General features: G+C 36.1%; 1 protein-coding gene across 3 annotated transcripts in view; it reads right to left on the reverse strand.

Annotated features, from left to right (window-relative positions):
* Window positions 1-27,245, reverse strand: part of LOC128031550 (glutamate receptor ionotropic, delta-1-like) — a 243,031-nt gene that overhangs the window by 44,967 nt on the left and 170,819 nt on the right. For all 3 annotated transcript variants that reach the window (XM_052619862.1, XM_052619860.1, XM_052619861.1), the window contains exons 5-6: window positions 9,672-9,725; window positions 5,102-5,275 (exon numbers count right to left, since the gene is read on the reverse strand). In XM_052619862.1, coding sequence (XP_052475822.1) covers window positions 5,102-5,275; window positions 9,672-9,725 — 228 coding nt within the window. The remainder of the gene's footprint in view (window positions 1-5,101; window positions 5,276-9,671; window positions 9,726-27,245) is intronic.

The raw sequence follows: 27,245 nt of genomic DNA on the forward strand, positions 1-27,245 counted from the left end.
TTGCCTTTTTTTGTATATATTACAGCTTATTCAGCCTATTCAATGCTTGTGTGGATATCCATTTAGTAACTGACAAAAAACAAAGACAATTTCAAATAACCATATAAGCATTTCTTGGCTTTGTCAAGTTTTTATGATGATAGCTTTCAGTGTTTTGTTGTATGTCAACACACTTAATTCCTAATAAAGGCATTAATGCTAGAGTTTACATCAGAGAACAATGCAAATCGTTTGACTTTGATGTAAATGGTACATCATAATGGGGTTCTGAAATTGACACTTCAACAGGAAACCAAAAGCACAAGCATCCACTGACTCATTAAAGGTCCTGTTGTACTTTTGGAAACCCATTTCGTATAACTACTTTATTGCAAATTAAAATGGCTCTCTTCCTCAAAACCTATATTGTGCACTGCTGTCTGTCAAAAGCTCTGTCAGTTTCTCCAAGTGTGTAGGTGGCCTAAGCCTAAAACATTTAAAACAGCAGCTTAAGAGGGCTGAATGGCGAAGCCACGTACTAAAATTGTTCTCTAACTTTGTGAAAGACAGATTGAGTGTGTGAATGTGTCTCCTCGCTCCTTCTTTGAGACAGAGAGCAAGAAGAAAAGAAAGAGCGCTGCAGGAAATTTTTGCATGACTCTGCTCCTGCCGAGAGCAGCTGTCATGCTGAGAGACACCTGGAGAGAGAAAAGACACCCTGAACGACAGCACTGTTATCGTCAAGGAGACGAGAATCCGGGGGCCGCACGGCCAAACTCAATGTCCCCTCAGACATGTGATCCTGACAAAACAACACACTTATGAGCAGATCAATGTGGAGAGAGAGGAAGAGAGAATGAATGCATGACTGTGAGAGGAAAGAATGTAAGTGAGGGATGCTGGGAGGAATAAAAAACGTCATTTTACAATGAAGATTACATCTTTATCCACTCTCTTTAATAGCTGTCTACATGAAAGATGAGACTGCTGCACTCCTGCTAGAGTCAAGACTGCACACATGAGCGATGAAACAAAACCTTTTTTTTCCAAAACCCTTTACCCTTTTCAAGCGGAAGGAGGAAGGCAAATAGGGATGAATTTATTTGCCTTCTATCCTATCATCCAGTTTGCATCCCTGCTAAGGCTGACAACTGGTCAAGATAATACAGAATCATTCTCTATTTACGGGAAAGAACGGCATTCAGTTTAAAATATGACATGCAGTTTGTCATGTATTTTAGCATCTTCAACAATAAGAACTGGATGCTTTAGTATTTATTGCATTTTATTCAGTTTCAAGTGACAAAAGATAAAAGATTGGAATAGAATTCAAACTGGCAACGATAGATGTGAAATGAGTTTACTTTTTATTTCAATGTGGAAAAATCAAGGACAAAATCAATTCCCACCCTACTTTTTTTTTTCCGCTCAAGAATCCATTTCATTTGGATATAAAAAAGGTAAACGCAATTCCTCATGATGATTTTAATTCATTTACCACCATTTCTGGTTTAAACTAATTAGCACTTGTTTTGTAAATCTGGGTAAAGCTATGATTTGTTTTTTAACACTGATTCTGGTCACACTTTAGTTTGGGAACCAATTATCACTATTAAGTAACAAATAACTATAACTTTTGCTTTGAACTCCTAATTTGCTTCCTATTAATAGTTGGTAATGTAGATGTTAAGTTTAGGTATGGGGTAGGATTAAGGGATCTAAAATATGGTCATGCAGAATAAGGCATTAATGTGTGCTTTATAAGTACCAATAAACAGCCAATATGCTAGCAATATGCATGCTAATACACGTTTAGTAAACAGTGGGAATTGTCTCCAAAAACTAAAGTCCCCAAAATTAAAGTGTTACCCTGTTTTTGTACTTTGCACAGTAAAATTAATAATAATAAAAAAATCTTAGTCTGTATAATGAAGATGTCTAAATACAAAGCAGTTAAAAATGTAACTGTTCATGCTGAGATATTTATGTACAGTCTGGTTGTTTTCTTTAAAGTGTTAAAATGGGTAAGAAGATCAACTGTTATACTGTATATGTAATGTCACAATTTAAAAATGGTTTAGTTTTACAACAGATGCAGTGAAGTTGTAAGCCAGAATCAAAGCAATAGCATCTCTAAAGCATTTTTAGCACTTAATTCAGTCAGGCAAAACTATATACAGGCATAGCATAAAGCTGTGACTGTGTTTCATTTCAGTTTACTACATGGTCAGCTTGCCATCAATAGTTTACTGAAATCTTAAGTGTCATATGCGGTATAAAGAAATGGAGAGCATTCCTTATTTGCTCTGCTGAAGTTGGCAACCCTATCAGCAACCTTTCTCACACTGTGGTTATGGTTGTCTGGGTTTATAGCCGAGACATGATCTATTTGCTCATGTAAGAGTTATGTGAATGCAGAAAATGTTACTGTGCCCGTGACATAAGATCACATAATTTCGACCTCTGAGGCTCCTCATTTGTCCCCTAAGTAGTGAAGTGCCTTCAGTACGCCCTGCCAGATGTCCAATTAGTCAGACATATCCTTGACATGGATTCAAGGCTTTGAAAGCCTTTCAAGACTGTGGATTTATGAGTCAAAGTCTTTTCCGCCCGCAAGAGAAACAAAATATGCTATCTGTTTAACCAATGTAAAGGAAAGACTCACATAGTTACTACTAAGTAACAAATAAAATGCATCAGTGGCTTTACTTCCCTGTGTGCTTCTGTGTGACTGTGAGCTAGATGAAATGATTCCTAACACAACAATGACATGTTTTAAAATCAGTGTGTTCCTCAGTGAAAGCTGCTGATAACAGAATGATCAGGGTGTGCTTTTAAGGATGTGCAATTTAGGCCACAAAGTGGTCTATAAGGAAGCTGTCTGTTAGCGTTCACACTTATCTCAATGTCAGTTGCTCAGCTGGCACAGGCAGACATGATTTTAAATCAGCCCATTTTCTCATAGGCTTTTTAATTTATTCTCCTGCTCTATAAATATCCTGTCATTGAACACTCTGCAGGTGCAGAAGAATGACAAAGAATGAAATAAAGAAAAAAATATGAACACATTCTTTCATTTTTTTTTATAAACAATACCATTCCGAAAGGTTTCCAAAAGTCTCATATGATCAGCAAAGCTGCATTTTTTCCTCCCAAAATACAGTAAAAATAGTTATATTGTGAAACGTTATTACAATTTAAAACTATTTTATTTTAGTTTATTTTAAAATGTAATTTATATCTGTGATAGCAAATTACTCTAATCTTCAGCATCACATGATCTGACAAAAGTAATTTTAATATGTAGATTTGATGCTCAAGGAACATTTCTTATCATTAAAAATGTTGAACACAGTTATACTGCTGATTATTTTTATAGAAACTGTGCTAAACTTTTTTGGTATTCTTTATTGTCAATATTGCTGAATTGAATATGTCCCTGCTGAGGAAAAGTATTAATTCTTACACACACACATATGTTTGTATATGTACAGTATGTACAGTATGCATATATATATATATATATATATATATATATATATATATATATATATATATATATATATATATATACATACTGACTCTTAACCTCTGAACCAATAGTGTATATAAGTATTTCATGTTACTTACTAAAAACTATTTTGTCAGAATTTATAGCTACTTTTGAAAGACTATGAAAAGATAAATGTAAAAAAAATAAATTAAAAACACTCAAAATAAAGGCCTATATGAGACATATATACATAGAACTGGAATGGCATTCCTCACTCTAAATTTATTCCCTACACTCCATCTTGGATGTTGCATGTTGCATCTTGCATTTAGCATTTCTTAGCACTGTATTTGATTGTAGAAAAAAAATCCATCCATAACAAAACAACTGCTACTATGAAGCAGACAGTCCATATGTTACTAAACGTCTAATTGTAAACATTTTGAGTATGTAACAACTGTGATGACACAAGCTTTAAATCTAAATGAATGAAACAAAACAACAAAATTGATATATCAATTAGACGGATAAAAGCACGCCACCCACAGAGCTTTAATTCAGCATTGCGTAAACTGTCAGCATGGTGCATGGAGACCCTTGGCCCGAGGGCTCAGTATCACAATGCCGCAACCTCTTGAGTTAATTAAAACAGCCAATCTGCCACAGCACAGATTCAATCTATTACTCTTACTCTTCAACTTGCACTGTATCCTTAGCTCCAATGGAGGGATGAGAGGCATGCCTGCGGCTCCTAACATGATGCATATCTCCTCGTCCTTTTTTGTAAAGAACTCATTTGTCGTTTTGTGGTGCTGCTTTGGCATTAGCTGGTAAGTAACCCTCTTTCCTCATGAATTATTGAGACAGTGAGCCCTAGAGAAAAGACACATGGATTTGCCATCTGCTCAAGAAGAAGGAAAATGGATTCTAAGACCCAAACAAGGTTTTCATAGAGCCAGAAACAGATACAGTGTTTTAATGTTGTGTAAGGGAGGGGAATGTTTTCACAATTACATTGTAATTTGTCAACTAGTAAAAGCATCAGGGCACAGGCGGCTAATCTGAATCAGTTGTTTGTTGCCTTGTTTTGAATTAACATTCTAGAAAAGTTAAGTGATACAACAAAGAAAATAAACCTGATAATTACTGAAGTCATTACGCAGTCTTGCATATACTTCTAAACTGCAAATTCCATCTTGAACTATTGGAGTAAATCTCACCAACACAGTGCAATGAAGTCTTCCTGCAGGAAAGCAGCTGCCGTGTATCTTAAATGTGCTATGAATACAAAATAACCTTAAGCAAAAGGCCACAGAATTGAGATTTTTGCTTTAAATCAATCTTTTTTTTTTTTTTGCAGATCATTGCAAAATAATTCATTTTCTTGCAAAGCTAGCAATTCTGGTCTACACTGACAAGAAGAGACTGTCTTAAGCAACTGACCAATGTATGTTTTGTTTTGTATGTGGCGGTTGCAGATTTATCTGAAATAGATTATACCACAAAAATAGGCCATCTGATGCTGAAACTGCACTTAATGACCTGAACTGACCTTGACCTGTCTATCTATTTCAGATGAATGAGTGTGAATTCACTGCACTCTGAAAAAAATGTTGCTTAGATACATGCCTCAAGAGACTGCAGGTACCCTTCCTGTGGGTCGCAAAGCAGCGAGGAGATGCGATGGTTGTTCCTCATGCAGCGGATGTTGGTGTCCCTCCACAGGGGGAAGATCTGCCGGATCACTGTCATCCGGCCTAGAGCGCTGTGGACAAGCTCCATGATCTCTGTGTCACTAACCTCCTACACTCATAGACACACACACAAACACATACATAAAGGGATAGTGTGAACACCAATATATTAACCCACTGGCACGAAAAAAGCCACCAAACAAATATCTTAAACCATTGGCTGCCATGAGGACTGTCCCTGCGAGGACCTTTTGCTGGTCTCGCAAACTGGTTGTTATCTGACCTACGAGAGTTCAATACCTCTGCAAAACCAGTAAACTAAAATAATTAAGGATATTATAAATAAATAACCAGCTAGCATACCATTATTACAATCAGCATGCATTGTGTGATAACCATGGAGACGATCTGTTGACAGTCCTTCTAAATATTTGGTAAAATTATATGTAACAAAGAGGGTTTTTGAATAATTTATTACACATCATTATTTAGTAATGTAAAGACTAAAATGCACTAAATAAACATGTGATTCTAAAACACAAGGCATCTTACACTTGCCAATTTTGTACAATAAATGACACTAAACAAACCCTAAATGACTGCGGATCACACACTAAAAGACTTTAAAATAATTCTGAACACAACAAACTGGTGCAAAAACATATAATTCATTGATTGGAAAATGCAGAACAATGAAAACGATAACAATTAAAACAGGCTTGAAATAAATTTGCGGATGTCGTGATAACATGATTTGTGGTCTCAAAGAAATAAATGCATTATGTGAGTGTACATGGAATTATACAAACAATGCATAAATCAGATATAAATGTTAATAAAGAAAACAATTTTAAGAAAACACAGCCGTGGGTAAAAAAAATAAATACATAGAATTATGCTAAAATGCACAAAAAAGCTAAAGCATAAATGTCTTGCTAGTCAAAGTAGAAGCAAATATCAGCATCAAAACATATCGATCAAATGTCAGAAGTGCTTTAGACTTACTAAGCAACAAAACAAAATGAAGGCCTGTCTGTTTAAAATGTAAAGCATATAGTTTAGTTCATAGTCTTTGAGTGCAATTTATAAACACACTGGAATAGCTCAAGCCTTAAGGAATTGAGAACTGAAACCTACTCTCTCAGTAACGTCCAGGAATGTGACGTACAACATATGGAGAATAAATAATGACAGCAAAGATGGATTGGTGCCTCTGAGAATATGGTGCATGATATTCAAAACACTTCTAAAGATCTGCAATACTTGATTAGCTGCAAACAGAAAACTTCTCAAAGGAATATGTACAATAAAGGCCAATATTAAAATCTGTTAAATACTGAAAGCTGTCTTTACAGTCACATTTGATAAATTTAATACATCCTTGCTGAAAAACATTTATTAGTTTAGAAAAAAGTATTACATTTAGAAGTAGTGCCTATTTTCTAAGAAACAACGAGTTAATAATGAGATTTTGATTTACTGACCTTTATAAATGGAGTATATTCAGTCCTTATAATTACTGTGATCTTAAAAAATATCTTTCTATAATCTTGGCAGCAGTCTAAACTTTGGCGTTTTAATTTTTTATTTTATTTATTAAATAAATAAATAAGGTAGTAGGAGAATATGCTGAGTTCACAGTGCTGAGACAACTTACAGTGTTGAATGCTGGGAGTTCATAAGCAACCTCCAAACACATTAAATCAAAACAGGCCAGCCCACCCATTAATTGATCTCTGATACCTGTCCCTGGTGAAGGTATTAATTATTAATTTATTCATGAATATATATATAAAGCTTTTTAATGATCAACTGATCAAGGTGTTAAGTATAGTCAGGATTTCTGATGTCCCTGTCTGTAATTAAATCACCGCAGATGTTTGAATCCCTGAACATGCTGCATGAAGCCTGTCATTTAATTAAACTTCAAAGACTTGTGAAAGTAAGAGAATATTCTGACATCTATTAAAGGTCAGAACCCTGAATATAACTGAAGACACATCTGTACAGGAGACTAGGCTTAATGAAACGACATGAATGACATTAAAGGGATAGCAGAGATATTTAATATGTCTTCTCTCAATATTTTATTTCATTTATTTCCAGTAAAATTGTTTATTTAAGTCATAAATTACTCGCCCTGAAGTCATCCTAGGTGTATATGACTTTCAGACGAATTCAGCTGGAGTTATTTAAAAAAATTGTCTTTGATCTTTCAATCCATTTGATGCAGTTTAGCGGGTGTTGTACTCCATCGGTTCATGAGAAGTTTCATAAAAATCTCATCCCATAAAAAAAAAGTGTCTCACGCAGCTCCGGGGGTTGAACAAAGGCCTCCTGTAGCAAATCGATGCGTTTTTCTAAGAAAAAAATCCATATTCAAAACGTAATAATCCCTTTAATCTAGCTTGTGCTCACAGTTGTAAATGAAGCAGGTCCGGGGGAAAGAAGTGACTAAAATGGAAACCCAGTGGAGAGATCAAAGCAAAACAACGGTCACTAATTAGAAGTACAAAACAAGGATTTGTACAGAAGAATTTCAGAGGATTTCAATATAAGCCAGGAGGAGACTGGTTTTTCTTTGCTACAGTAAGGAAACTTTGCTTCCTTTGCTCCTGTTAACAAACGTTGGTTTTCATGAGAATTACATGGATATGCATGCGCAGCTGCTTCAGTTTTACAACAGTGAGCGTAAGATAGATTAGAGTGACTATTACGTTTTGAATATGGATATTTTTCTTACAAAAACTGATTGATACGCTACAGAAGGGCTTTGTTCACCTACTCCCTGGAGCCGTGTGATTTTTTTAATGGATGAGCTTTTTATTAAACTTCTCATGGACCGATGGAGTGCAACACCTGCTAAGTTGCATCAAGTGCCTTGAAAGATCAAAGACAATTTTTTAAACAACTACATCTGAATATGTCTGAAAGACTAAAGTCATATACACCTAGGATGACTTCAGGGTGAGTCATACTAACCCTTTAATTTGTGTTCATTGGTGTTGTGGTGACCTTCATGTGTGTGTTGAGGGACAAGCAAATTACTCAGCTTTAATTCAGAATAAGGGGTAAACAGAAGAATCACAGCAATGTGACCAGTGGTGCCCCCAGAAAATGTTAATAGGGGTGGCAAGATGAGGCCAAAGCAAATCTTGGGGTAGCACATCAAAATAAAGAAAGAAAATTAAGGGTTTGCAATATTGACAAAAAATTATATCTCTGTGACTTCTGGGATTTTATAGATAATGATAATTAGAAAATATTTTGCTGAGTGTAGTATAGTGCTGGTATCTTATTTCTAATTGTGCTGACATCTGACTCTTAATTTTTTTTTTTTTTTTACCTTTACACCATTTTTTTGACTCTTTTGAAGAAATCCTCAATTATGAAATATATAGGGAAAACTTTTATTCAACCGAAAAACACAAACTGCAAAAAATGTATGTGCATTTTGAAATCAACTTTATGAAATTAAACCTATATTTTAATGAATTATATGCAGCAATAAACAACGTGTAAACTAGAGCTGCAAGATTTTGGATAAATTGAGAATCATGTTTTTTTTATATATATATATATATATCTTTTGTAAACACTAGGCTTTCTTCTTTCGTAAGGGGGTTTGGTGCCACGGTATCTATGTTTCCAAGCAGCACGCTTAAGAACACGACACACACGTCTCACAGAAATCCTGTAGAATTCAACCAATCCAATGATGACTTCGACACTCCTGAAGTGTTTCCATTTTTGTGTGCCATATGCATCAGACGTTCAGACAACGTTCCATGTCATGACGTCTGAGGCTGAGACAAGGTCTCGGGTGCTAATGCCATTGTTTCAGATCTCTAGTTCGCATTTTGATAGTCTTTCCATCCACTGCGGCTGCCATAGCCTACTGAAAGATATGTGAACACCCCTAATCCAACTGCAATCCAATGACAGGGACGCACATTTCGAAAGACAATTCCTCAAATAACATTATAGTCCCATCTCACATCTTGTTATCGAAGATGCAGCATTAATTTGGTGATAGTTTTTATCATCAGATATTAGTTTTAGCTTGTCAACGTCTCATCTTCATCACAGAAAAAATGTCTTTAAAATATTTCGTCTTCGTAAACAAAATGAACACTGCCGAGTACTGCACTCAGTTCTTATTTACTAGATTTCTATGCACAGCTCTCACTGGTTCTTTGTAGGGCCAGACTCTCATTTGGTCTTGCTTCCACTTCGTCCATCAACAGAGTGAGGGAGGGAGGAAGAGAAATAAGGAGAGCAAAACTGTGCCTTACAGTCATGCCAGTGCAATAATCCACTGTCAGCTTTGCTCTAGCATGGTGACAGCACATTATAAACTGAATGAGAGATGTGCCACATATCAAACACTGTAAACTGAATTTGGTCTGTTTTCAGGATCTGACTACTGACAGTTTCCAGGTCGATCCCTCATTTCTGAAACAGATAAGAATGAGTAATGAAACTTATTATGAATATGTGCTTACCTCATTGGCATACACCCAGTGACTATCTTTGGATGCTAGATTCGTTTCCACTGCCTGCAGAAAACAAAAACACAAAAGAAAAAATGACTGTGATGAAAATATACAAATCTTCTTGGTGTACATACAAAAATCATAAGCTCAACCATTTTCCTTTGAGAATTAATGATACTCTTTTTTAAAAAAAGAAACATTTGTGAACAAAAATGAGAATTTCTGCTTCCTGTAGCAATGCAAAAAGAAAACTTTGCTTTTAAAGTTTTGAATCTTCAAAATAATGTTTTGAAAGTAATACTGCTATAATACACACACACACAGTAACAATAATAAAATAATACAGCAAACGTATACAATGTTTTACAGTATTATTAAAAACAAATAATATACAGTATTTAATAATAATAATAATAATAATAATAATAATAATTTCAAAAGAAATGTTAATACATTTTAATAATCATTTTGTAGCACTTTTTTTTTACAGTCCTGTTCCTCATGTACATACTGTGTACTTATTATGGTAATTACAATAACTATGTAATAACTAGGTACTAACCCTGAACCTACCCCTAAACCTAACCCTACCCCATGTAGTTACCTTGTATTACCAGAATTTTCTTAGATAAAAACACTGTAAGTACACTATAAGTACATGTTAGTACACGTACTGTAAAATAAAGTGCAACCATCATTTTTGTCAGAAGTAATATGTGAACATTTTAAGAATCTAATTAAAGTGCTATCAGATTCTGATAGCCCAGATATGAGATTCTGTGATTTATGAGCTCCAGATTGATAAAATAATTGTGCACCAGCTAAAGACTCATGTGGAGGCATCTGTCAGAGTAACAATTCTTGCATCTTTGATACCAAAATAGAGAAATGGTGCAGCACAACTGGGGTAAGTGGAAACAATCTGCATTACACACACATGGAATGGCACGATATTAAAAGGATAGTCCCCCCGACCATCACAATCCTGTCATCATTTATTCACCTTGTATTTCTTTCTTCTGTAGAAAAAAAAGAGGTTATTCTGAAGAACTTTGGTAACCTAATATTTTATGGTTACCATTGACTTCTACTCTATAGACAAAAAACATAAAAATATCTTCTTTTATGTTACACATAAGGAAAAAAGTTACACATGTGGGTGAGTAAATGATGACAGAATAAAAAAAATTGGATGAACTATCCCTTTAGGTTATAGGGACAGTACAGAGCACAGACATTCCTCATAAATGCAATCCCGTGGATAGAAATGCAATGAAATTACCACCTGTCCACGAAATGGAATATAAATTGTTGGATATCTGGTTGTGAATCTTGACAGTGGCCACAGTGGAACACCTGCAGACGGACAGACTGGCTTTCAAGTTTAGGGAGTATATATTGGACTGACTGCAGGCAATAATGAAGCGATAAGACCACAATACAGGAAAAAACATTGCTTATCAAACGTGTCTGGGTTCAGTATATGTGTGTATAAAGAGATAGTGGGAGTGTATTTTTATGTCAGACACAGACACAGCAAAAAAGGTAAAATTTCCTGTTCAGGCTGCAATTCAAAGTACACATCGGATGCCGGAAAATAATAAAACACAGCTGGAGGTTGGAACACTGCTTTCATGTACGCTTCAAAACAATGGAGACTGTGTTGGTGGTTCTTTACATCAACTTGAAAAAATATCGATCCAAAATCTTCTACTGAATAGCACTCGGATGCTCAGCACAAACATATGCACCACAGTCCACAGACAGTCCAAGAGAATGAATCACAGTCTTGAACCATGCTGGAAAGAGCAAGTGCATTGTAGCATCTGTAAAAACCACTTGTTTTTCTATCTATGCTTCCTGTTGTGCAACCAGTCAAACCCAGACCATAACATCATATTCTGAATTGATATGTGTTGGTAGTGTATGGTTATCCCCAAAGTCATAACCAAACAAGGTGACTCTTTCCCTCTTGCTTGCAATACTGTTTATCTGGGCGCATATTCACAAAACATATTTGGGCTAGAAGTAGCTCATAACTCACTGATTTAGGAGAAAAAATGGGTGTGTCAGTCCTAAATTTAGGACTCCTAAATGTTTGCTCTAAGAGTAAAGAGTAAAACTATCTCCTAAATCTGTCACTAAGATCAAACCACAAACTATCCTAAAATAATTGTTGCAGGTAATCTGCCTTGGACCATTAATATTTTAGAATCATTTGACGATAATATGCTTTTAAAGGGGTCATATGACGTTGCGAAAAAGAGCATTATTTTGTGTATTTGGCGTAATGAAATGTGTTTACATGGTTTAAGTTTAAAAAACACATTATTTTCCACATACTGTACATTATTGTTTCTCCTCTATGCCTGCCTTTATGAAACTTGTTAATATTTGCAATGCTCATAGTTCTGAAAAGTGAGGTGTGCTCTGATGGACCAGGCTATTCAGTGCATTGTGATTGGCAAAAAGCCTCAAGTGTGTGACATTTACATTTACACATTTAGTCATTTTGCAGATGCTTTTATCCAAAGCGACTTACAATTGGGGGATAAATAAAGCGATTCTTCTTAAAGAGGCAAACAGACAATTAAAGTGCTTGTAATACTAAGTTTTAGACATTGTTCAAATGAGTACAAGTTAGAAAAAGAATGAATAAATAAAGAGAAAGTATTTATTTTATTTTTTTTTTCTACAATGAAGTCAAGTAGTTTAGAAAGAGATGAGTTTTCAGCTGCCGGTTGGAAATTGTCAGGGATTCATTCCGGATAAGACTTGGAAGATCATTCCACCAGCCAGGAGTGGAGAATGAGAATGTTCTGGAAAGTGATTTTGAGCCTCTCTGTGATGGTACCACGAGGCATTGTCCACTGGCAGATCTCAGACTTCTGGAGGGGATGTAGATTTGTTATAGTGAGTGGAAGTAGGTGGGTGCTTAGCCTGTGGTTGTTCTATATGCAAGCATCAATGTATTTAACTTGATGCGAGATGCAACCTAGCCAGTGCAAGGAGATAAAGAGAGGTGTAACATGGGGTCTTTTTGGTTAATTGAAGAACAGTAGTGCCACTCCATTCGGTATCATTTTTAGAGGTTTCATTGTGCTTGATGGAAGTCCAGCCAGAAGAGCATTGCAGTAGTCTAGTCTAGAAATGACAAGGTCCTGGAAAAGAAGTTAGAAAGGACTAGAAAAGGACCCAAAAAGACTAAAAAATGGTCAGAAAGGGCCTGATCTTTCTGATGTTGTGCAATGCAAACCTGCAAGATCGAAAGATGTGGCCTTTGATGGGGAAATAGTAGAAGAACCTAGCTGGATGGAGAAATCATACTGAAGAGTTGGAGTGATAGGGAAGACAAGAAGCTCAGTTTTTGCCAGGTTGAGCTGTAGGTGATATTGAATCAACTAAAAATGTGAGAGTGAAAATGTTTTTATAAGGCAACATGTAGGCAAACAAAAATAACATTACTGTCCTACAAAATTAGAGACAGCATCACTTAAGGAATGACAATCAAGATTAACTGCTAGTGTACTCATAAGTGCCTTCCAGAGCACCATCCAGTGCCTGCTCCTCCAGAGTTTGCTCCAGTGTGGGCCCAACTACTGAGCATAGCCAGGAAGGGCTTCTGATCCCGAGTTAAAGCAAGGATGGGCTCCTGATCCCATTCAGAATCCCCACTGTCCCGTGTCTGTCCTGAGGGACCCTCCAGAGTGCCCACCCCCCATCCACCTTTGGATGTTATGTGGCGTGAGGCCACGTTCTCTGGAGGGGGCGTTATGTCAGACTCTGTCCCATGTTTTGTGTGTGTTCCTGTCCCCATTTTGTTGATTAAGTTGATTCCAGGTGTTTTCTATGTTGTTTCATTGATTCCAGGTGGGATAAAGAAACCTAACCTTTTATGTGCCCCACAATCAATTAGCAAATCATGTAGCTCAGCTAGCATAGTGTTGCCAAGGTCATGGGTTTATGTGCCAGGATTGATAAAATGCATCTAGGCATCTTCCAGACGCATAAATGCAACAATAAAAAGACTATAATGCCCAATTATGTTGCAAATTCACAAGTTCTTCCAGTAAAGATCTTTCTGTAAACTCTGTACAGTTGTTTTCATTCATGTTACATGATTTCCCAGGATTGCTCTAACCTGTCCTCTGTACCTGTGTGCCTCAATAATACGTGCCCACTGCAAAAATGGCAAATACATGTGGCAAAGAAAAAAATTAATTTGTTCTTGGTGAGTGGAAGCACATATATACAGTATACTTCTCTCAGATGGCAATAACAAAACATTTCAAAACACCTCCATAATTCAATTCTCACCGGCAGAAGAAGCATAAAGGCATAAATGCATCAGCTGAAGTGGATGTACAATTTGAAATGAAATCCAGCCTTCTATCTGCAGTGTTTCTCTCCTGATTCTCCTCATCACATAACCTGCCTATTATTTTGCAGATTGTAAGAAAGTGCAAATATTGTGTGGTGGTAAAATCTGAACAACACTAAAAAGGACAAAAACAAACCTAAACATGTCAGTTGCACTGGTGATATTTTCCCTCTGCTCTTCTATAATTAATTTGTTGAAGTTGAGAAATAAACAGCTTGTGAAAAAGGCTGTGCCCTTGAAAGATGCTGTGCTTCATTTCACTGCAGATTCAAAAAGGCATAGGACAATTTCAAAATCTGTGGTTTTCCAGAGAGGAAAATCTCTTGGTCAATTTGAGGAGGAATATGTCTTATGACAATTTGATGTCTAAACTCACATTCACTCAGGATCAACACAGGAGAAAGAATCTTTGCTTGATACATGCACAAGAAAGCAAAAGAAAGCTTATGGCCTAAACAAATATAATCCATTGACTGAAAATAATATCATCAGACAGCAACAACATTGATAAGGAATGTTTTCATTATTTCCGACCCCATAAAACCAGACAGAAATGTGTACGAAGTGAAACTAGAGCGGTAGGGATGAAACGCAGTATCATTTGGGATGAAATATTGCTCCACACACTGAAACTCTCAGCGTCTGGTCAACGGGGAGCTATAGTGAGTTCTGATTGGCCCCTTCATTGGTTTACTGGCAGAGCCAGGAGGATGGAGAGAAACGCACATAGGTACAAACACATGTCTTCTTTATTGCTGCGAGTGCAAGGTGAATGCATTCCCCACGACTCAGAAACATTTGTCTCCAGAATAATGCCCAACAAAGATTGCGCCACTGAAATAAAATCAATATGCACTACTCACAAAAGTGCATTTGCCAATTTTCGGCCAGGGGGAATGCCTGCACCGGTCATATTCACCTCAGAGATGCATGTTAACAAACAAACCAAAAAAAAAAAAAAAAAAAAAAGAGTGTCAATATTCATTAGGTTTGTTCACAATACTTGAATAGGAACAACTTCCTGTGTTGTCTGCCTGCACCCCCCCCCCAACCGGGTTTGTTTACGTATCTACACTACATGCATTTTTACGCATGACAGCATTTTGACAAAAGCAAAGTTCACTGGCAGACCACCAATAATCCTTTGAGAGAAACGCTGAGTTACCGACAGACCAAGTAAATTGTTTTCCATGCTAATAGCTGCAGTTTCACTTTTGAATTAAACCAGGCAATACACAAAACATGAAGATACTCTTAAATTTACACAGTAGAATTAAAATAAGAACATTGTCTAATTTGCCTCTCTTTTTAATGACTACAGGGTGCTCCATTAAAGGCAAGCATTTAAATAATGTGTTTTTTATTCCTCAGGGAACGAAGAGTCGATGAAAGGAGGAACAGCAAGCGGGTACCCTATGTCATCACATGAAATATCACTGCCAGAGAAAACAAATAAACAGAAATCTGCAGAGAAATGATACTGCCACCCATACAGCGCTGTCGAGAGCTGTGTAAGCAGGTGGAGGAGAGATGAGAGAGATGGAAACCCTTTTATGCTTGAAATGTGGGAATGGACGTAATAAAGAAAGACTGTTAAATGGTTTTGATCAAGTGAATTGAACCAGGAGCAGTCATAAAGCACTAACTAGGTTATCATCTCACTGTTATACCTTTGGGATCTACCCTCATCCATAAATATGTTCTGTACAGTTTTAAGTCTATCACACACTCTAACAGTTTAAATGATCTCTTCTGAACAGCCATAAACATAAGATCTCTCTCTCGCGCTCTCTCAGTTTCTCTCTCTGGCCATGCCTCCTTCTCTAACCATCAATATGTGCAACAAACAATTAGCTGAAAGCCAATGAGAATTGATTCCCTGACACTAAGATTTGTGGGAGAGCAGGATGTCTTTGATGGTCCAGGATCGAGTTCATACTCTCGAATCAAACACCTACTGACTGCTGTCAATCCTCAACAGCATAAACAAGAGCAAAACATGACAGGGATCCACTGCAAATGAGTCATGCATAAACTCTAGAACCATTTTGAAAAACTACAGGACAACTCATTTTGGAAATCAATTCTCCTATAGGGATGTGCAAAACTAAATTTCTGCACAAGCAACTAGTGGAACACACTAGAAAAATCTTTCTATTGCTTTGTCCAAACAATAAATGTAAATGGCATTCAAACAAAGTCTCTGAGTTAAATTGCATTGATGCAAAAAAATTCTAAAAATCTATTTTATGTATAAAGTAAAAGGAAACTTATTCATGGTTTGGAACACAACGAGAGTAAATGATTACTAGTTTTCATTTCTGACAATAAAAATGCAGATGGTATTTTTATATTTAGAGTACAGTGAAAGGTTTATTTATATTGTACAATCTAGACCCATTTACACTTTTACAAAAAAGCACCAGGTTACATAGAATTACAAAAAATGCTTATTTTAATACTGTAATGAACACATAAAAAATAAATGACCATATTTTGGCTTTGCCATGACTGAAAATAAAATACATTTTAAATATATTCAAACAGAATAGTTATTTTAAATAGATATATTTCACAATATTGCTGTTTGTACTTTATTTTTGATTAAAAATGAAATCTTACCAATCCCAAACTGTTTAATGCTGTTACATGTGTAAACCTGGAAGAAAAAAATAGTTTACTTGAATAGTGCTTTTCAGAATAACTAATAAAATTATCTGAATCCATCCAAATAAGCAAATATATACATTTTTTTACATTTAACTTTTTCATTAAACTAAGACACTCTGACTCACCCCTACCTCTATCCTTATGGTACTCACATTCACAATGATGTTTCAGCCCCGTCTAATTCTATGCTGGACCTTGTTAAGTCAGATGACCTGTTGCTATGGTAACTCTGATCCAGGCTTGTCTCCCAGAGAGAGTGTTTAATTTTCAATGGAAGGCTTTAGACAGAGGCTGCTCTGCTCGAGGAAGCAACAGGTACTCATGTGAGTGAAAATGAGCATTACATAGGGCTTATTTTTCATATATTACATGAATTAAAATGTGAGATTAAAGTATTCAAAGCTTCATGAAGAAAATAGAACTCCTCAGGGAACAGTGAGGAAAAGGAAATCTTTTATTAATTATTAATCTATTTATTAATTAACTTGACATGTTTAGCTTATTTTTTTTTTGCCCCTGGATTTCAGAATTTGCATGTATGAACATGTATAAGATACTGGATACTCAACCTAGGTCAGACTCTAATTAGGCCCATGAATCTAGCATACATAATACAAAGCATTCTTCAACTACAAAGGCCTTGATTGGATATTTTATCACACATAATCTCTCAAACTCCATTATATATTACAGATCATGTGTTAAAGTGGACAAACTTCAAAGCTGCAAAACAAAGTACCTTGTCATCCTTTTGTGATGTCATCAACCATCTGATTTTGTCATACTGGAATGTGAATTCCAGCATGCTTTAGATGAGTAAACATACATCTGTTATCATACAGTGGCACAGAAGACAGTTTGCTGGGCTTTTAGGGACCTGGGCTCTAAGCCTTATCTGAAGCAGTGGTTCTCAACCGTTTTGTCCAGAAGACCATTCAATGTATAACACACTATACAACACAGGTCCCAAGAAACAACAGTTATTGAAGGAGAAAATATTTTATGTATTTTGTTTTCTTTTTTTTTATCATGTATTTTTTTAAGTATTTTAATAAATGTAACAATTTTTAATTGACTGCATTAAAATTAAAACATAATTAAAAAAATAGTAAACAAATAAAATAAAAAGATGTTTACTCCCAGAATACAAAGAATGTCCATTTAAAAAAGTAATTCAACATGAAATAACATTTGCAACCCATTTTATTTCTATAATATTATGTATTTTGGAGAAACAGGATATTTATAAACAGGAAAAAAAAATCATTATTTTGTCCATCTATTAGGAGAAATGCACATTTCAAATCAGAATGCAAACTGGTTGTTGAAAATGAGAAAAGTAAAAAGTGTGACGGAGACCAAAAGAGGCTGAGGATATATGCTGCATGATCAAATCCCTTTTCAAAGCTGCAAAGAATTACAGGGAGAAACAAAAGACACAGACACAAAAGTGTAAACCTGAGTCTGAGCTGCTGACATACTGTACAGCAGGACTAACCGCAGTCAAAGACCTCATGCTCTGAGTTCAACTCTCAAGCCCTGCCTCCATCTGTCAGACCAATCTGAGAGTTTATGGTGTGTTTTGATCAATTCAGAAAACTCAAATCACTAGTGTACATGACCAGGCAATAAATGCAGAATGATTACTCAAACATCAGTCAGTTCACAGCTTTTGGATACTCAAGGGAAAGTGTTTAAAAAAAACAGCCTACATTACAGCAGCACTCAAGCAATAAAAAAGGAAAATGTGATAATTAAAAAATAAATAACTGTAAATTAAACCCACATCCTTAAACAGATGGAGGAATTTCCCCTTAAGAGGTCACCAGCTCTCAAACTTTAAGAAATGTGAAACAGCACTGAAATGTGTGTCTGTGTGTGCTTATGTACAGTATTATGTAAAGACTAATGTTTAAAACAACTGATTCTGTGCCCACCCACAAATTCACATGCAAGTGTTCATGATACACGTGCCTATAAATGCACACATCTAAAGATAAAATAAAAGTTACTCAAATGTATTTTATGTTTGTAAGATATAGTGTTATATACCTATTAAGTAACAAAAATAAACTGTTTACAGGTGCAGGGTTGGATGTTCTCAATGTTTTTTGATTGTGGGAGTCAGCGAGGCAGCTTCCTTTTGCCTGCTGTGACAAATGAAACAAGGTGAAGACTGAAGCAATGAGTGGGATTGGAGAAAAACAACAACGTGCAAGACATAATTTTATTGGAGAGGAACTGAAAATATGCATATACTTTATACTCTAAGATTTTTTTTTTTTTTTTACAAATTCTGTCACTGTGGTGCTACTTTTTCATAAAGTATGTGTACCATTTAGGTTCTAATATGTAAATCAGGGTAAAAGTAATTAACTAAAACTGACACTAAAACGTAAAACTTATGTTTATATACTGTAAACCTAAAATAAATTGTCAATCTGATCCTCTCTCTTAATCTAATGCTTTCTTTTCAGCTCTCTAATGTCTTATTGCATTTAAAGCATTAAAAAGCTGATAAATATAACTTCAATTTATTTTTATTACATGTTTAGTTTTAGTGACTTTAGTGCATCAAGATAAACTAAAAGACAACACACACACACACACTTAAAATAAACTTAAAATAAAAATAAAAATGGACTCAAAATATCAATAAAAACTATAATAGTATCATAAAGATGTTTACTTTAGATAATAATACTTTATCCACCTTTTAGGGTTAGACAAAGTACAAAAGGTTTACCTTTTGAAAAGGTATGGCTTCAATGAAAGCACTTTTCTTCCTAAGAGTGTACCTGTGGCCTTTTTTTTCCGGGACAAAACGTGAAAACTGTTTGCGAAAGCTTGCAAGGTACTTTCTTTCTTTTTTTTTCTTTTTCTGGGAGCAGGCCAGAATCTCATAGGAGTGAAAATGCATCCCACGTAGATCTCTATTATGTATTTTATACAATGGCTAGTCATTAAGTTATCTGAATGAGCAGTGGGAATTATTAGAGCCATGAATAATCCACCAGACTAATTCCTTGCAATCACAAGAAAGCAGTGCCTGGCAAGATCTGCTCTTACAGTGTCTTTACAGGCCCTTTCCCAAATGGCACCCTAAACCCTCACGGTCTTCCTCAGAGTCAGCACTTTCCTGATGTAATGCCAATTTGAATGCTGGGTAGAAGTCGGCTGCATAGCTTGCATGTTTGCGTGCTCATCAGAAGTGAGCATTAAGGGCGCATAGCGGCCGCAAAGGGGGAGCTTGTGAGCACCCTTTTGAATGCTAAAATGGCGAATGGACACACGTAGGCAGCAGCCATTGTAAGTCCTCATGACCGAAAGTGCACATGAAGTGTGCCTATATTTGTATGTGATCTGCTGTTGCTTGTTATTGCATCTCTATTCAAACACACAATATATCTGCAGCTTGCTGTGGATTATAAGCAATTTAAAAACAGTTCTACATAGCAAATTTAACCATTATGTGCTGCCTCATAATGGCATGAGAGGTTGTGGGGGTGTCAAGTTTGGAAGTGCTCATCATATATCAGAACATGAGAGAACTGCTATATTCTTACAGACAAAAAATGCAGAAAGAGACAAGCAAGAATTCAAGCCACTTGCTGCTAGACCCACCAAGGGTCTACTAGGGTGTACTAGAACAGGCTCTCATACTAGGTTGTTTGAAAAACACATGATGGGCTCAAATAGTTCCTGTATCAAATGAAGGCCCACCTCCTGAAATACAAAATGTGCTGTAAAAGGTAAGCTGGGCCAGTCTGTGTTGTGATTGGCAGCACATTTGGTGCCTGGTCATGAAATGTCATGCCCCTTATCATAGCCACCTGCAAGCTTCAGTGTAATTATTGCATCAATATCAAATCAGTTTGAGTGTGATTTAAACCTAGATGAGCCTTGTGAAAGCTATCGTGTCTCCAACATTGTGATAACACTCGTTGCCTTCTCTAGTGCAGCTCAACCAGGTATCATCCCATTCATCTGTATTTGTGATTTCACAAATCTAGGAAAATATGCATTTTAGTCCAAACAAGTCATCCGTTGTATTTTTAAAAAAGTGATTTCTGTTTAATAAAATATCTACTTTTGATTTAGACTTTGAGCTTTGTAACTTTTTTTCTGTTTGAACAGCAACATTACAGACTAACTAAAGTTTAAAAAGTTTAAAAAGTCTAATAGGACCCCTATAAACTATATAATTAGCAAAGGGCCCTTTATGATGGCCCCACTGGCTGCCTGCTCAAAATTATACATCACAGCCTTTCATTATTAGAATAGAATGAAAAATGCATATTCAGTTAATTATAACCATTCTCCACACTTAAAAAAAAAGTTATCATAACCATTTCAATCTTTGCTTTAACATGAACAGCACTAAGAAAATTTAAATATTTAAAAACTTTAGCCTGCACATAATTTCTGTAGTGGACAGCACATTCCAGGGCCCAGTTATGGTGGGGCCCTTCTCTGACCAAAATAGTGGACAAAGTTTTGCTATATTTTGATTTGGATCTTGGTGAACTAACATAAGTAAACTGTCCAATGCCATCAGATAAAGATGACAGGACAATAGCCAGACAAATCTTAGAGGGCAAGAAGAAGACCTTTGGTACAAAGCCTGGGAAGGACAGGACTTCCTGTTGGTCAAAATGCAGTTTCTGCCCTTCACCCACCAACAGACTGATTCCTCAGGTTTTGGCCTGTGACCGCTATAAAAATTCCTTAGGACCTCTGGACTCAGCAGCAATGGGTGAAACAAAGAGGGATAACAGAGTTCCATCCAAATCTATTCATAACTATGTTCTCAAACCTTAAACTGATGCAAACTACAACACACATGTGTCTTATACTTATTCAGAGAAATAAGTATTCTCATTGACAATGACGTGTAGTGCAACATCTTGCACAAACTCAGTTGTTAATGGACAAATTAATGCATGAATGACAGTTTATGTATAAATGTACCTTCTCAAAAGACACTCCCTGTACTGAGTCTGAGTCCTGTGAGGGAAGAGGCAATAACAGCTACACCATTTCTGAGTCTGAGTCCTGTCAGGAAGAGACACTAACAGATCAAGTTCTGAGTCTCTGACACATCCAGGAGTCACTAACAGACCAACAAACATTCTGAGTCTCTGGCTTGTGAAGGTGAGACTTCAATGCCCGTGAGGGAAGAGGCAATAACAGATACAACCACGTTCTGAGGAAAGAGATAATCTACATTCAGACTTCATTTAGAGTCTTCGTCCAGCGAGACAACAACAGATGCAGCGCGTCCTAAGTCTCCAGCCTAGAGAGACAAGCAGATTGACCAAGTTCTGAGTCTCTAGCCCAGAGAGGCAGAAGACACACAGATATCTGCAACAAGGTTAAGCTTCGGTGAGTAAACCTTCAATCCAAGGTTCCTTTTCTTGCGTGTTCCAGGCTAAGGACAATCTGCAACTACTCCAGGGCCACATCTGCATGTTCCAGATTTTAGGACCCTTTGGTGCTCCAGGAGATCAGTATCCTCCAGAGCTTCATGTTCAATGCTGTCGAGATTCCTGCTCCTTTCCCCACTGCATTGCTGCCAGCACAACCAGTGGATGAAGTCAATGCTACCGGACTGCTCACTCAACAACAGAGAAGGTAAATATCACTTATCCAGACCTCTTCTAGAGACTTTGGCATTGTTAGTTATTATCAGTATACGATTTTTCTAATTTACATGAGATATTATATAGCTGATTGCAGTTTATAGCAAATCTTTCATGTATTTGTTTGATGCATAATAGGGTTCTTCACCTTATGTCTTTCAGAGTAGCAACAGTTTATCTTTTCAGATAATGTAGCTCTGACATTGCAACACCTTAAATAATTTCTTGCATTTTATGCATCTTATGCACTTTATTCCCATTTCATTTATGGTATTCATTTAGTAGTTGTTGATTACTCTTGCCTACCTTTTGTTAATAAAATGTATTTTATTACACTTGTGTCTTCCTTGTGTTGATGATACAGAAGAGGTTCTACAAGTTAGAGTTCCCACCAGTCTTTCTTACGAGATGTAGTCATAACCACACCTTGAGTGACACGTGATCCAAATATCATAACGCCATAGGTGACGCGAGTACCCATCACTACACTATTTTGCCTCCCTAGTTTGGCGAAAGGGAATATCACTACACTTCTATGTTACAATAAGTTGCAATATTTGTATTTATACCTATTGTAATGCTTAAGAAAATTAATTTGTTTATCAGTCTCTTTCGGGTACAGGGACCAATGACCATGGCAACACATAATGTTTGTCTTATTAAATAATAATAACAAGAATTTATTTGACTCCAATCACATATTAATACTCACAGAGAGCAATACACTAAACTCAATCAGTTTGAAGAGTAAAATAATGTTTTCCCAACTCTAAGACAACGTAGAACCGAGTATCCACATCATAATTTTCCTCAAATTATCTTTGCTCACCCAGAAACTTTTACTGGCAGTAAGTTCTGAAAGTCATTCAAATGCACAAAGTAGCCTGTGAACTCTACACCTTTGAGTGCCATTGCAAAATCTAAATAAAGATTGGGTGCATAAAGCTAATTTGTAGAGGTGGGATAGTTCTCTATAATTTCACTTGCTTTGTCTATCTCCTTGGTTTGGAGGTAATAACAGACTTCAGAGATGAGAATAAAAACAGTGATTTAAAAAAAAAAACTGCTAACAAAGATACTCTTTACTGATCAATTTGTGGTTTGAAAAATTGAATCCAGCTGTCGTTGTGAATAAAGAAAACTCTTTATTATTGTTATTGCAAGACACTCCGACAAAGAGAGCCAAAATCTCCCAGTGGGTGGGACACATATTCATGCAAATGTTGTAAATGCATACTGAATGAATGTCAAGCTAACAATTCTGTAAGCATATTTTGAAACATTTCTGTTTTGACTTTAAACTATTTTTTTTCCCAGTTTGTCCACATGAAAGTTGAAGTTTATTTTTTTTTAGTTCATTACAAAATAAAAAGTCAATTAAATATTCCTTTATGACTATGACTATTTATGATTGATTTACAATAGGACACTTGAAGCTAAATATTAGCAATAAAACAGAACAACTTGCCCATTCACTCTCTCGTGGATTGAACACAAGCTGAGTGTATGTTTTTCTGTTCACCTGCTGTGAAAACTATCAGCTGTTTATCAACTTTATAAAAATCCTCTAAACAACAGCCTGAGGAGCCTGCATAATGTTTCATAATAGCAATTTCAGCTTTTAAATTGCCTTTTAAATAATACTTACTCATTCAAGCCTTCTTAAACAGAACACATAATGGTTGGGGGCTTTGTTGCTCCATATGAATTATACAGACAACTTTGAAAACTTATATATACATGCTGTTTATATTAAACTTTTAAACATTTAATATTTCAACCACTCCTAACAGCTACTGTAGGTATCTATACTGTAATAGGTTCAATATTATGAAGGACCCTAAAACTAGAGACCTACCGAGCCCGCTTTCCTCATGGGGTCACCACTTAGTCCCTTCAATTACTGTTAATCATTTCAGATGGAAAGTGTCATCTAAATGGGAAGTTACTAAACAACCTTAAAGGCTCAGCCATTAGCACTGTGCATTGTAAATGACACCATCAATACTAGATGAAGCTGATTATGTGTGTTTACATACATGCACGCTGGAGAGGGATGGCAAAAAAGAAGAGGACACCATGATCACTGTATTCTCAAATCACTCCTGCCTCCATTAGTTTGATGAATGAGGTAAATCTACCTCTCAGACAGGGCCAAAGTCCTGAAAAATGATGCAATTACATGTCTTAGAATTGAGGGGGAAAGTGAGAGAGGGGTGAAAGAATAAGATAGAGAGGATGTGTCATTGTGGATATTTCAGAAAGAATGAGAATGAAACATTCACTCGTTTTACTCACTTTTGCAATGTGCATATGCTTAAGATTGATTTGACTTTCAACCATATGCAAGTTAATATTCTGTTTATTTAAAATAGTTATGGTTAAGTTTGGTTAAGCATGTGAGCAGTTCACTTTCGCTGATATATATATAATTTTTTTTTTGTAAGTATTTGTAAGTTTTTCAGACCTTTAAATATTTCATGTTTAGTTATTTAGAAAACGTTTTTATGAAAGTTTGTTTAACATGGCCATACATGAACTTGAACTTGACATTTTTCAAGTCCACATTTTTTTCCCCCAGTTTTAAGTAAACATTTTCTTAAGTGGAATATGAAAAAAATTAAATGTGTGGTTAAAAACAGTTTGATGCTTCACTCTTAGAGGATAGTGCTTCTGTATTCAAGCGTATTCAGGCCTACAATTTAGTTTGTATGTGCATGTACAGTATGTGTATTTGTGAGTATGAGTACCTCCCTTCCAGTAACCCTTCCAACTGACCAACTCACAGCTGGAATAGATCCTATTGTGCTACTCAAAAGCAGCAACAGCAAACATACAGTACTTTGATTTCCTTTTACAGTCAAGAAACAGCACACAAAAACCTGCAGCACACATGAAAACTTTTATTGATGTTAGTCACAAATATCTCCAGCAGGTTTAGCAGTCTTGCTGTGGTTTCATGCACATTTGAGGTTGCAACAAAAATGACATCAGCCCAATGCAGATGCTGTTCTCTCTTTATTTTATACACACACACACACACACACACACACACACACACACACACACACACACACACACACATATATATATATATATTAGGGGTGTAACGATACGCGTATTCGTATTGAACCGTTCGGTACGACGCTTTCGGTTCGGTACGCGGTACGCATTATGTATACCGAACGGTTCGTTGGAGTAATTAATTATATTTGAAAAAAAAAAAAAAAAGAGAGAGAGAGAAATATAATGATATGCGTTCAACAAGGTAGCCCAATAACCCAAACAACGTAACAGGCAACGCCCCTGACACTCCCGAAGAAGAAAAAAACACCATCTTATATGTTTATGTTAGGCTACTCAGCAGGCGCTCGACCCCCAGTACGCGCTGAAGGCTCGTTGCAAAATAGCCAATGCGTTTAACAGACTAGAAATGAGAAGATCCTCCAATAACCAACAGGTCTGGTGTTTGGGTGCACTTTGGATTCCCTTTAAGCTATAATGGTGATGGCAAGAGAGTGGTGGATAAAAAAACAACGGTATGTCGCATCTGCAACATGACAGGGTACACCAGCGGGAATACAAAAAAAAAAAAAAAAACACCAGCGGAAATATCTGGGATATATGCGTCAGTACTATCTGGGAAAAGACGAAAAAAAGGAGAAACATGCACGCAGCAAACTATCCCTGCAGCATTTAGAAACTATAGCTTACAGGGAATCCAACCCAAACACCAGACCTGTTGGTTATTTTAGGATCTTATATTTCTGGTCTGTTAAATGCATTAGACATTTTGCAACGAGCCTTCAGCGCGTGCTGAGTGAGCGAGCGCCTTAGGGGCCGTTCACATATCGTGCCTAAAAACGCATGGAAAACGCTAAGCGCGTCTTTCTCCTGAGGCGTCTGTCTTTGTTAAGCAACAATGACGTGCTCTCTCCATGAGACGCGGAAATTTCAGCGAAGGATAAATGGATTTGCAGCTCTAAAAATCGCTTGCAGTAGCTCTGCTACTGAATTTATTTCAAAATTGCAATCCATATACAACTATGATCAGCTGTTCCTTCATCTTGGCTGAGCTCTCAACGTTGTTACGGGAAAGGATGAAGCTGATTGGTTGGTTCTTGTCACATGACCCGCGGTGCGCTTGCGGCATTCTGAAAAGTTGAGATGTTTTTACATTTTGCTGTATCTAAAACGTATCGAACCGAACCGAACCGAACCGTGACATCAGTGTATCGTATCGAACCGAACCGTGAATTTTGTGAACCGTTACACCCCTAATATATATATATATATATATATATATATATATAGCACTTTTATAACATTGCTCTTTTGTTGATTTATATTGCTTTCATTGTCCTCATATGTAAGTCGCTTTGGATAACCGCATCTGCTAAATTACCAAATGTAAATGTAAATGTAAATTAGTAATAATTGTGAAGTAGCTGGTATTGAAAATATATTTTAGTATTCACATCAACACTGAATCACTCAATTTTGATCCTTCTGGGTTTTGTATGTGTTTGCCTTTACTAAATAACAGTAAAGGAATGTAATTGTATGAATATAACTGGAAAAACACTGCATTATTAACCATGACTTAATATTATGAACTGCAAATTGCATATTTTTGCATAAAAAGACATTGTTTTCCCTATAGAGTATCAAATTTTGGAGATTTTGTTCTCTTAAATGTCTATAGAAACACCAAGGTTCTTGTACAGCAAGGTCTCTAGGATGCTGTCATCCAATTTACTACTACACATTTTTGCACCTCAAGTTCTTGTTTATATATATATATATATATATATATATATATATATATATATATATATATATATATATATATATATATATATATATATATATATGTACATGCTGTACATA

The sequence above is a fragment of the Carassius gibelio genome, chromosome A17 (assembly GCF_023724105.1).
Source record: "Carassius gibelio isolate Cgi1373 ecotype wild population from Czech Republic chromosome A17, carGib1.2-hapl.c, whole genome shotgun sequence".
Lineage (NCBI taxonomy): Eukaryota > Metazoa > Chordata > Actinopteri > Cypriniformes > Cyprinidae > Carassius > Carassius gibelio.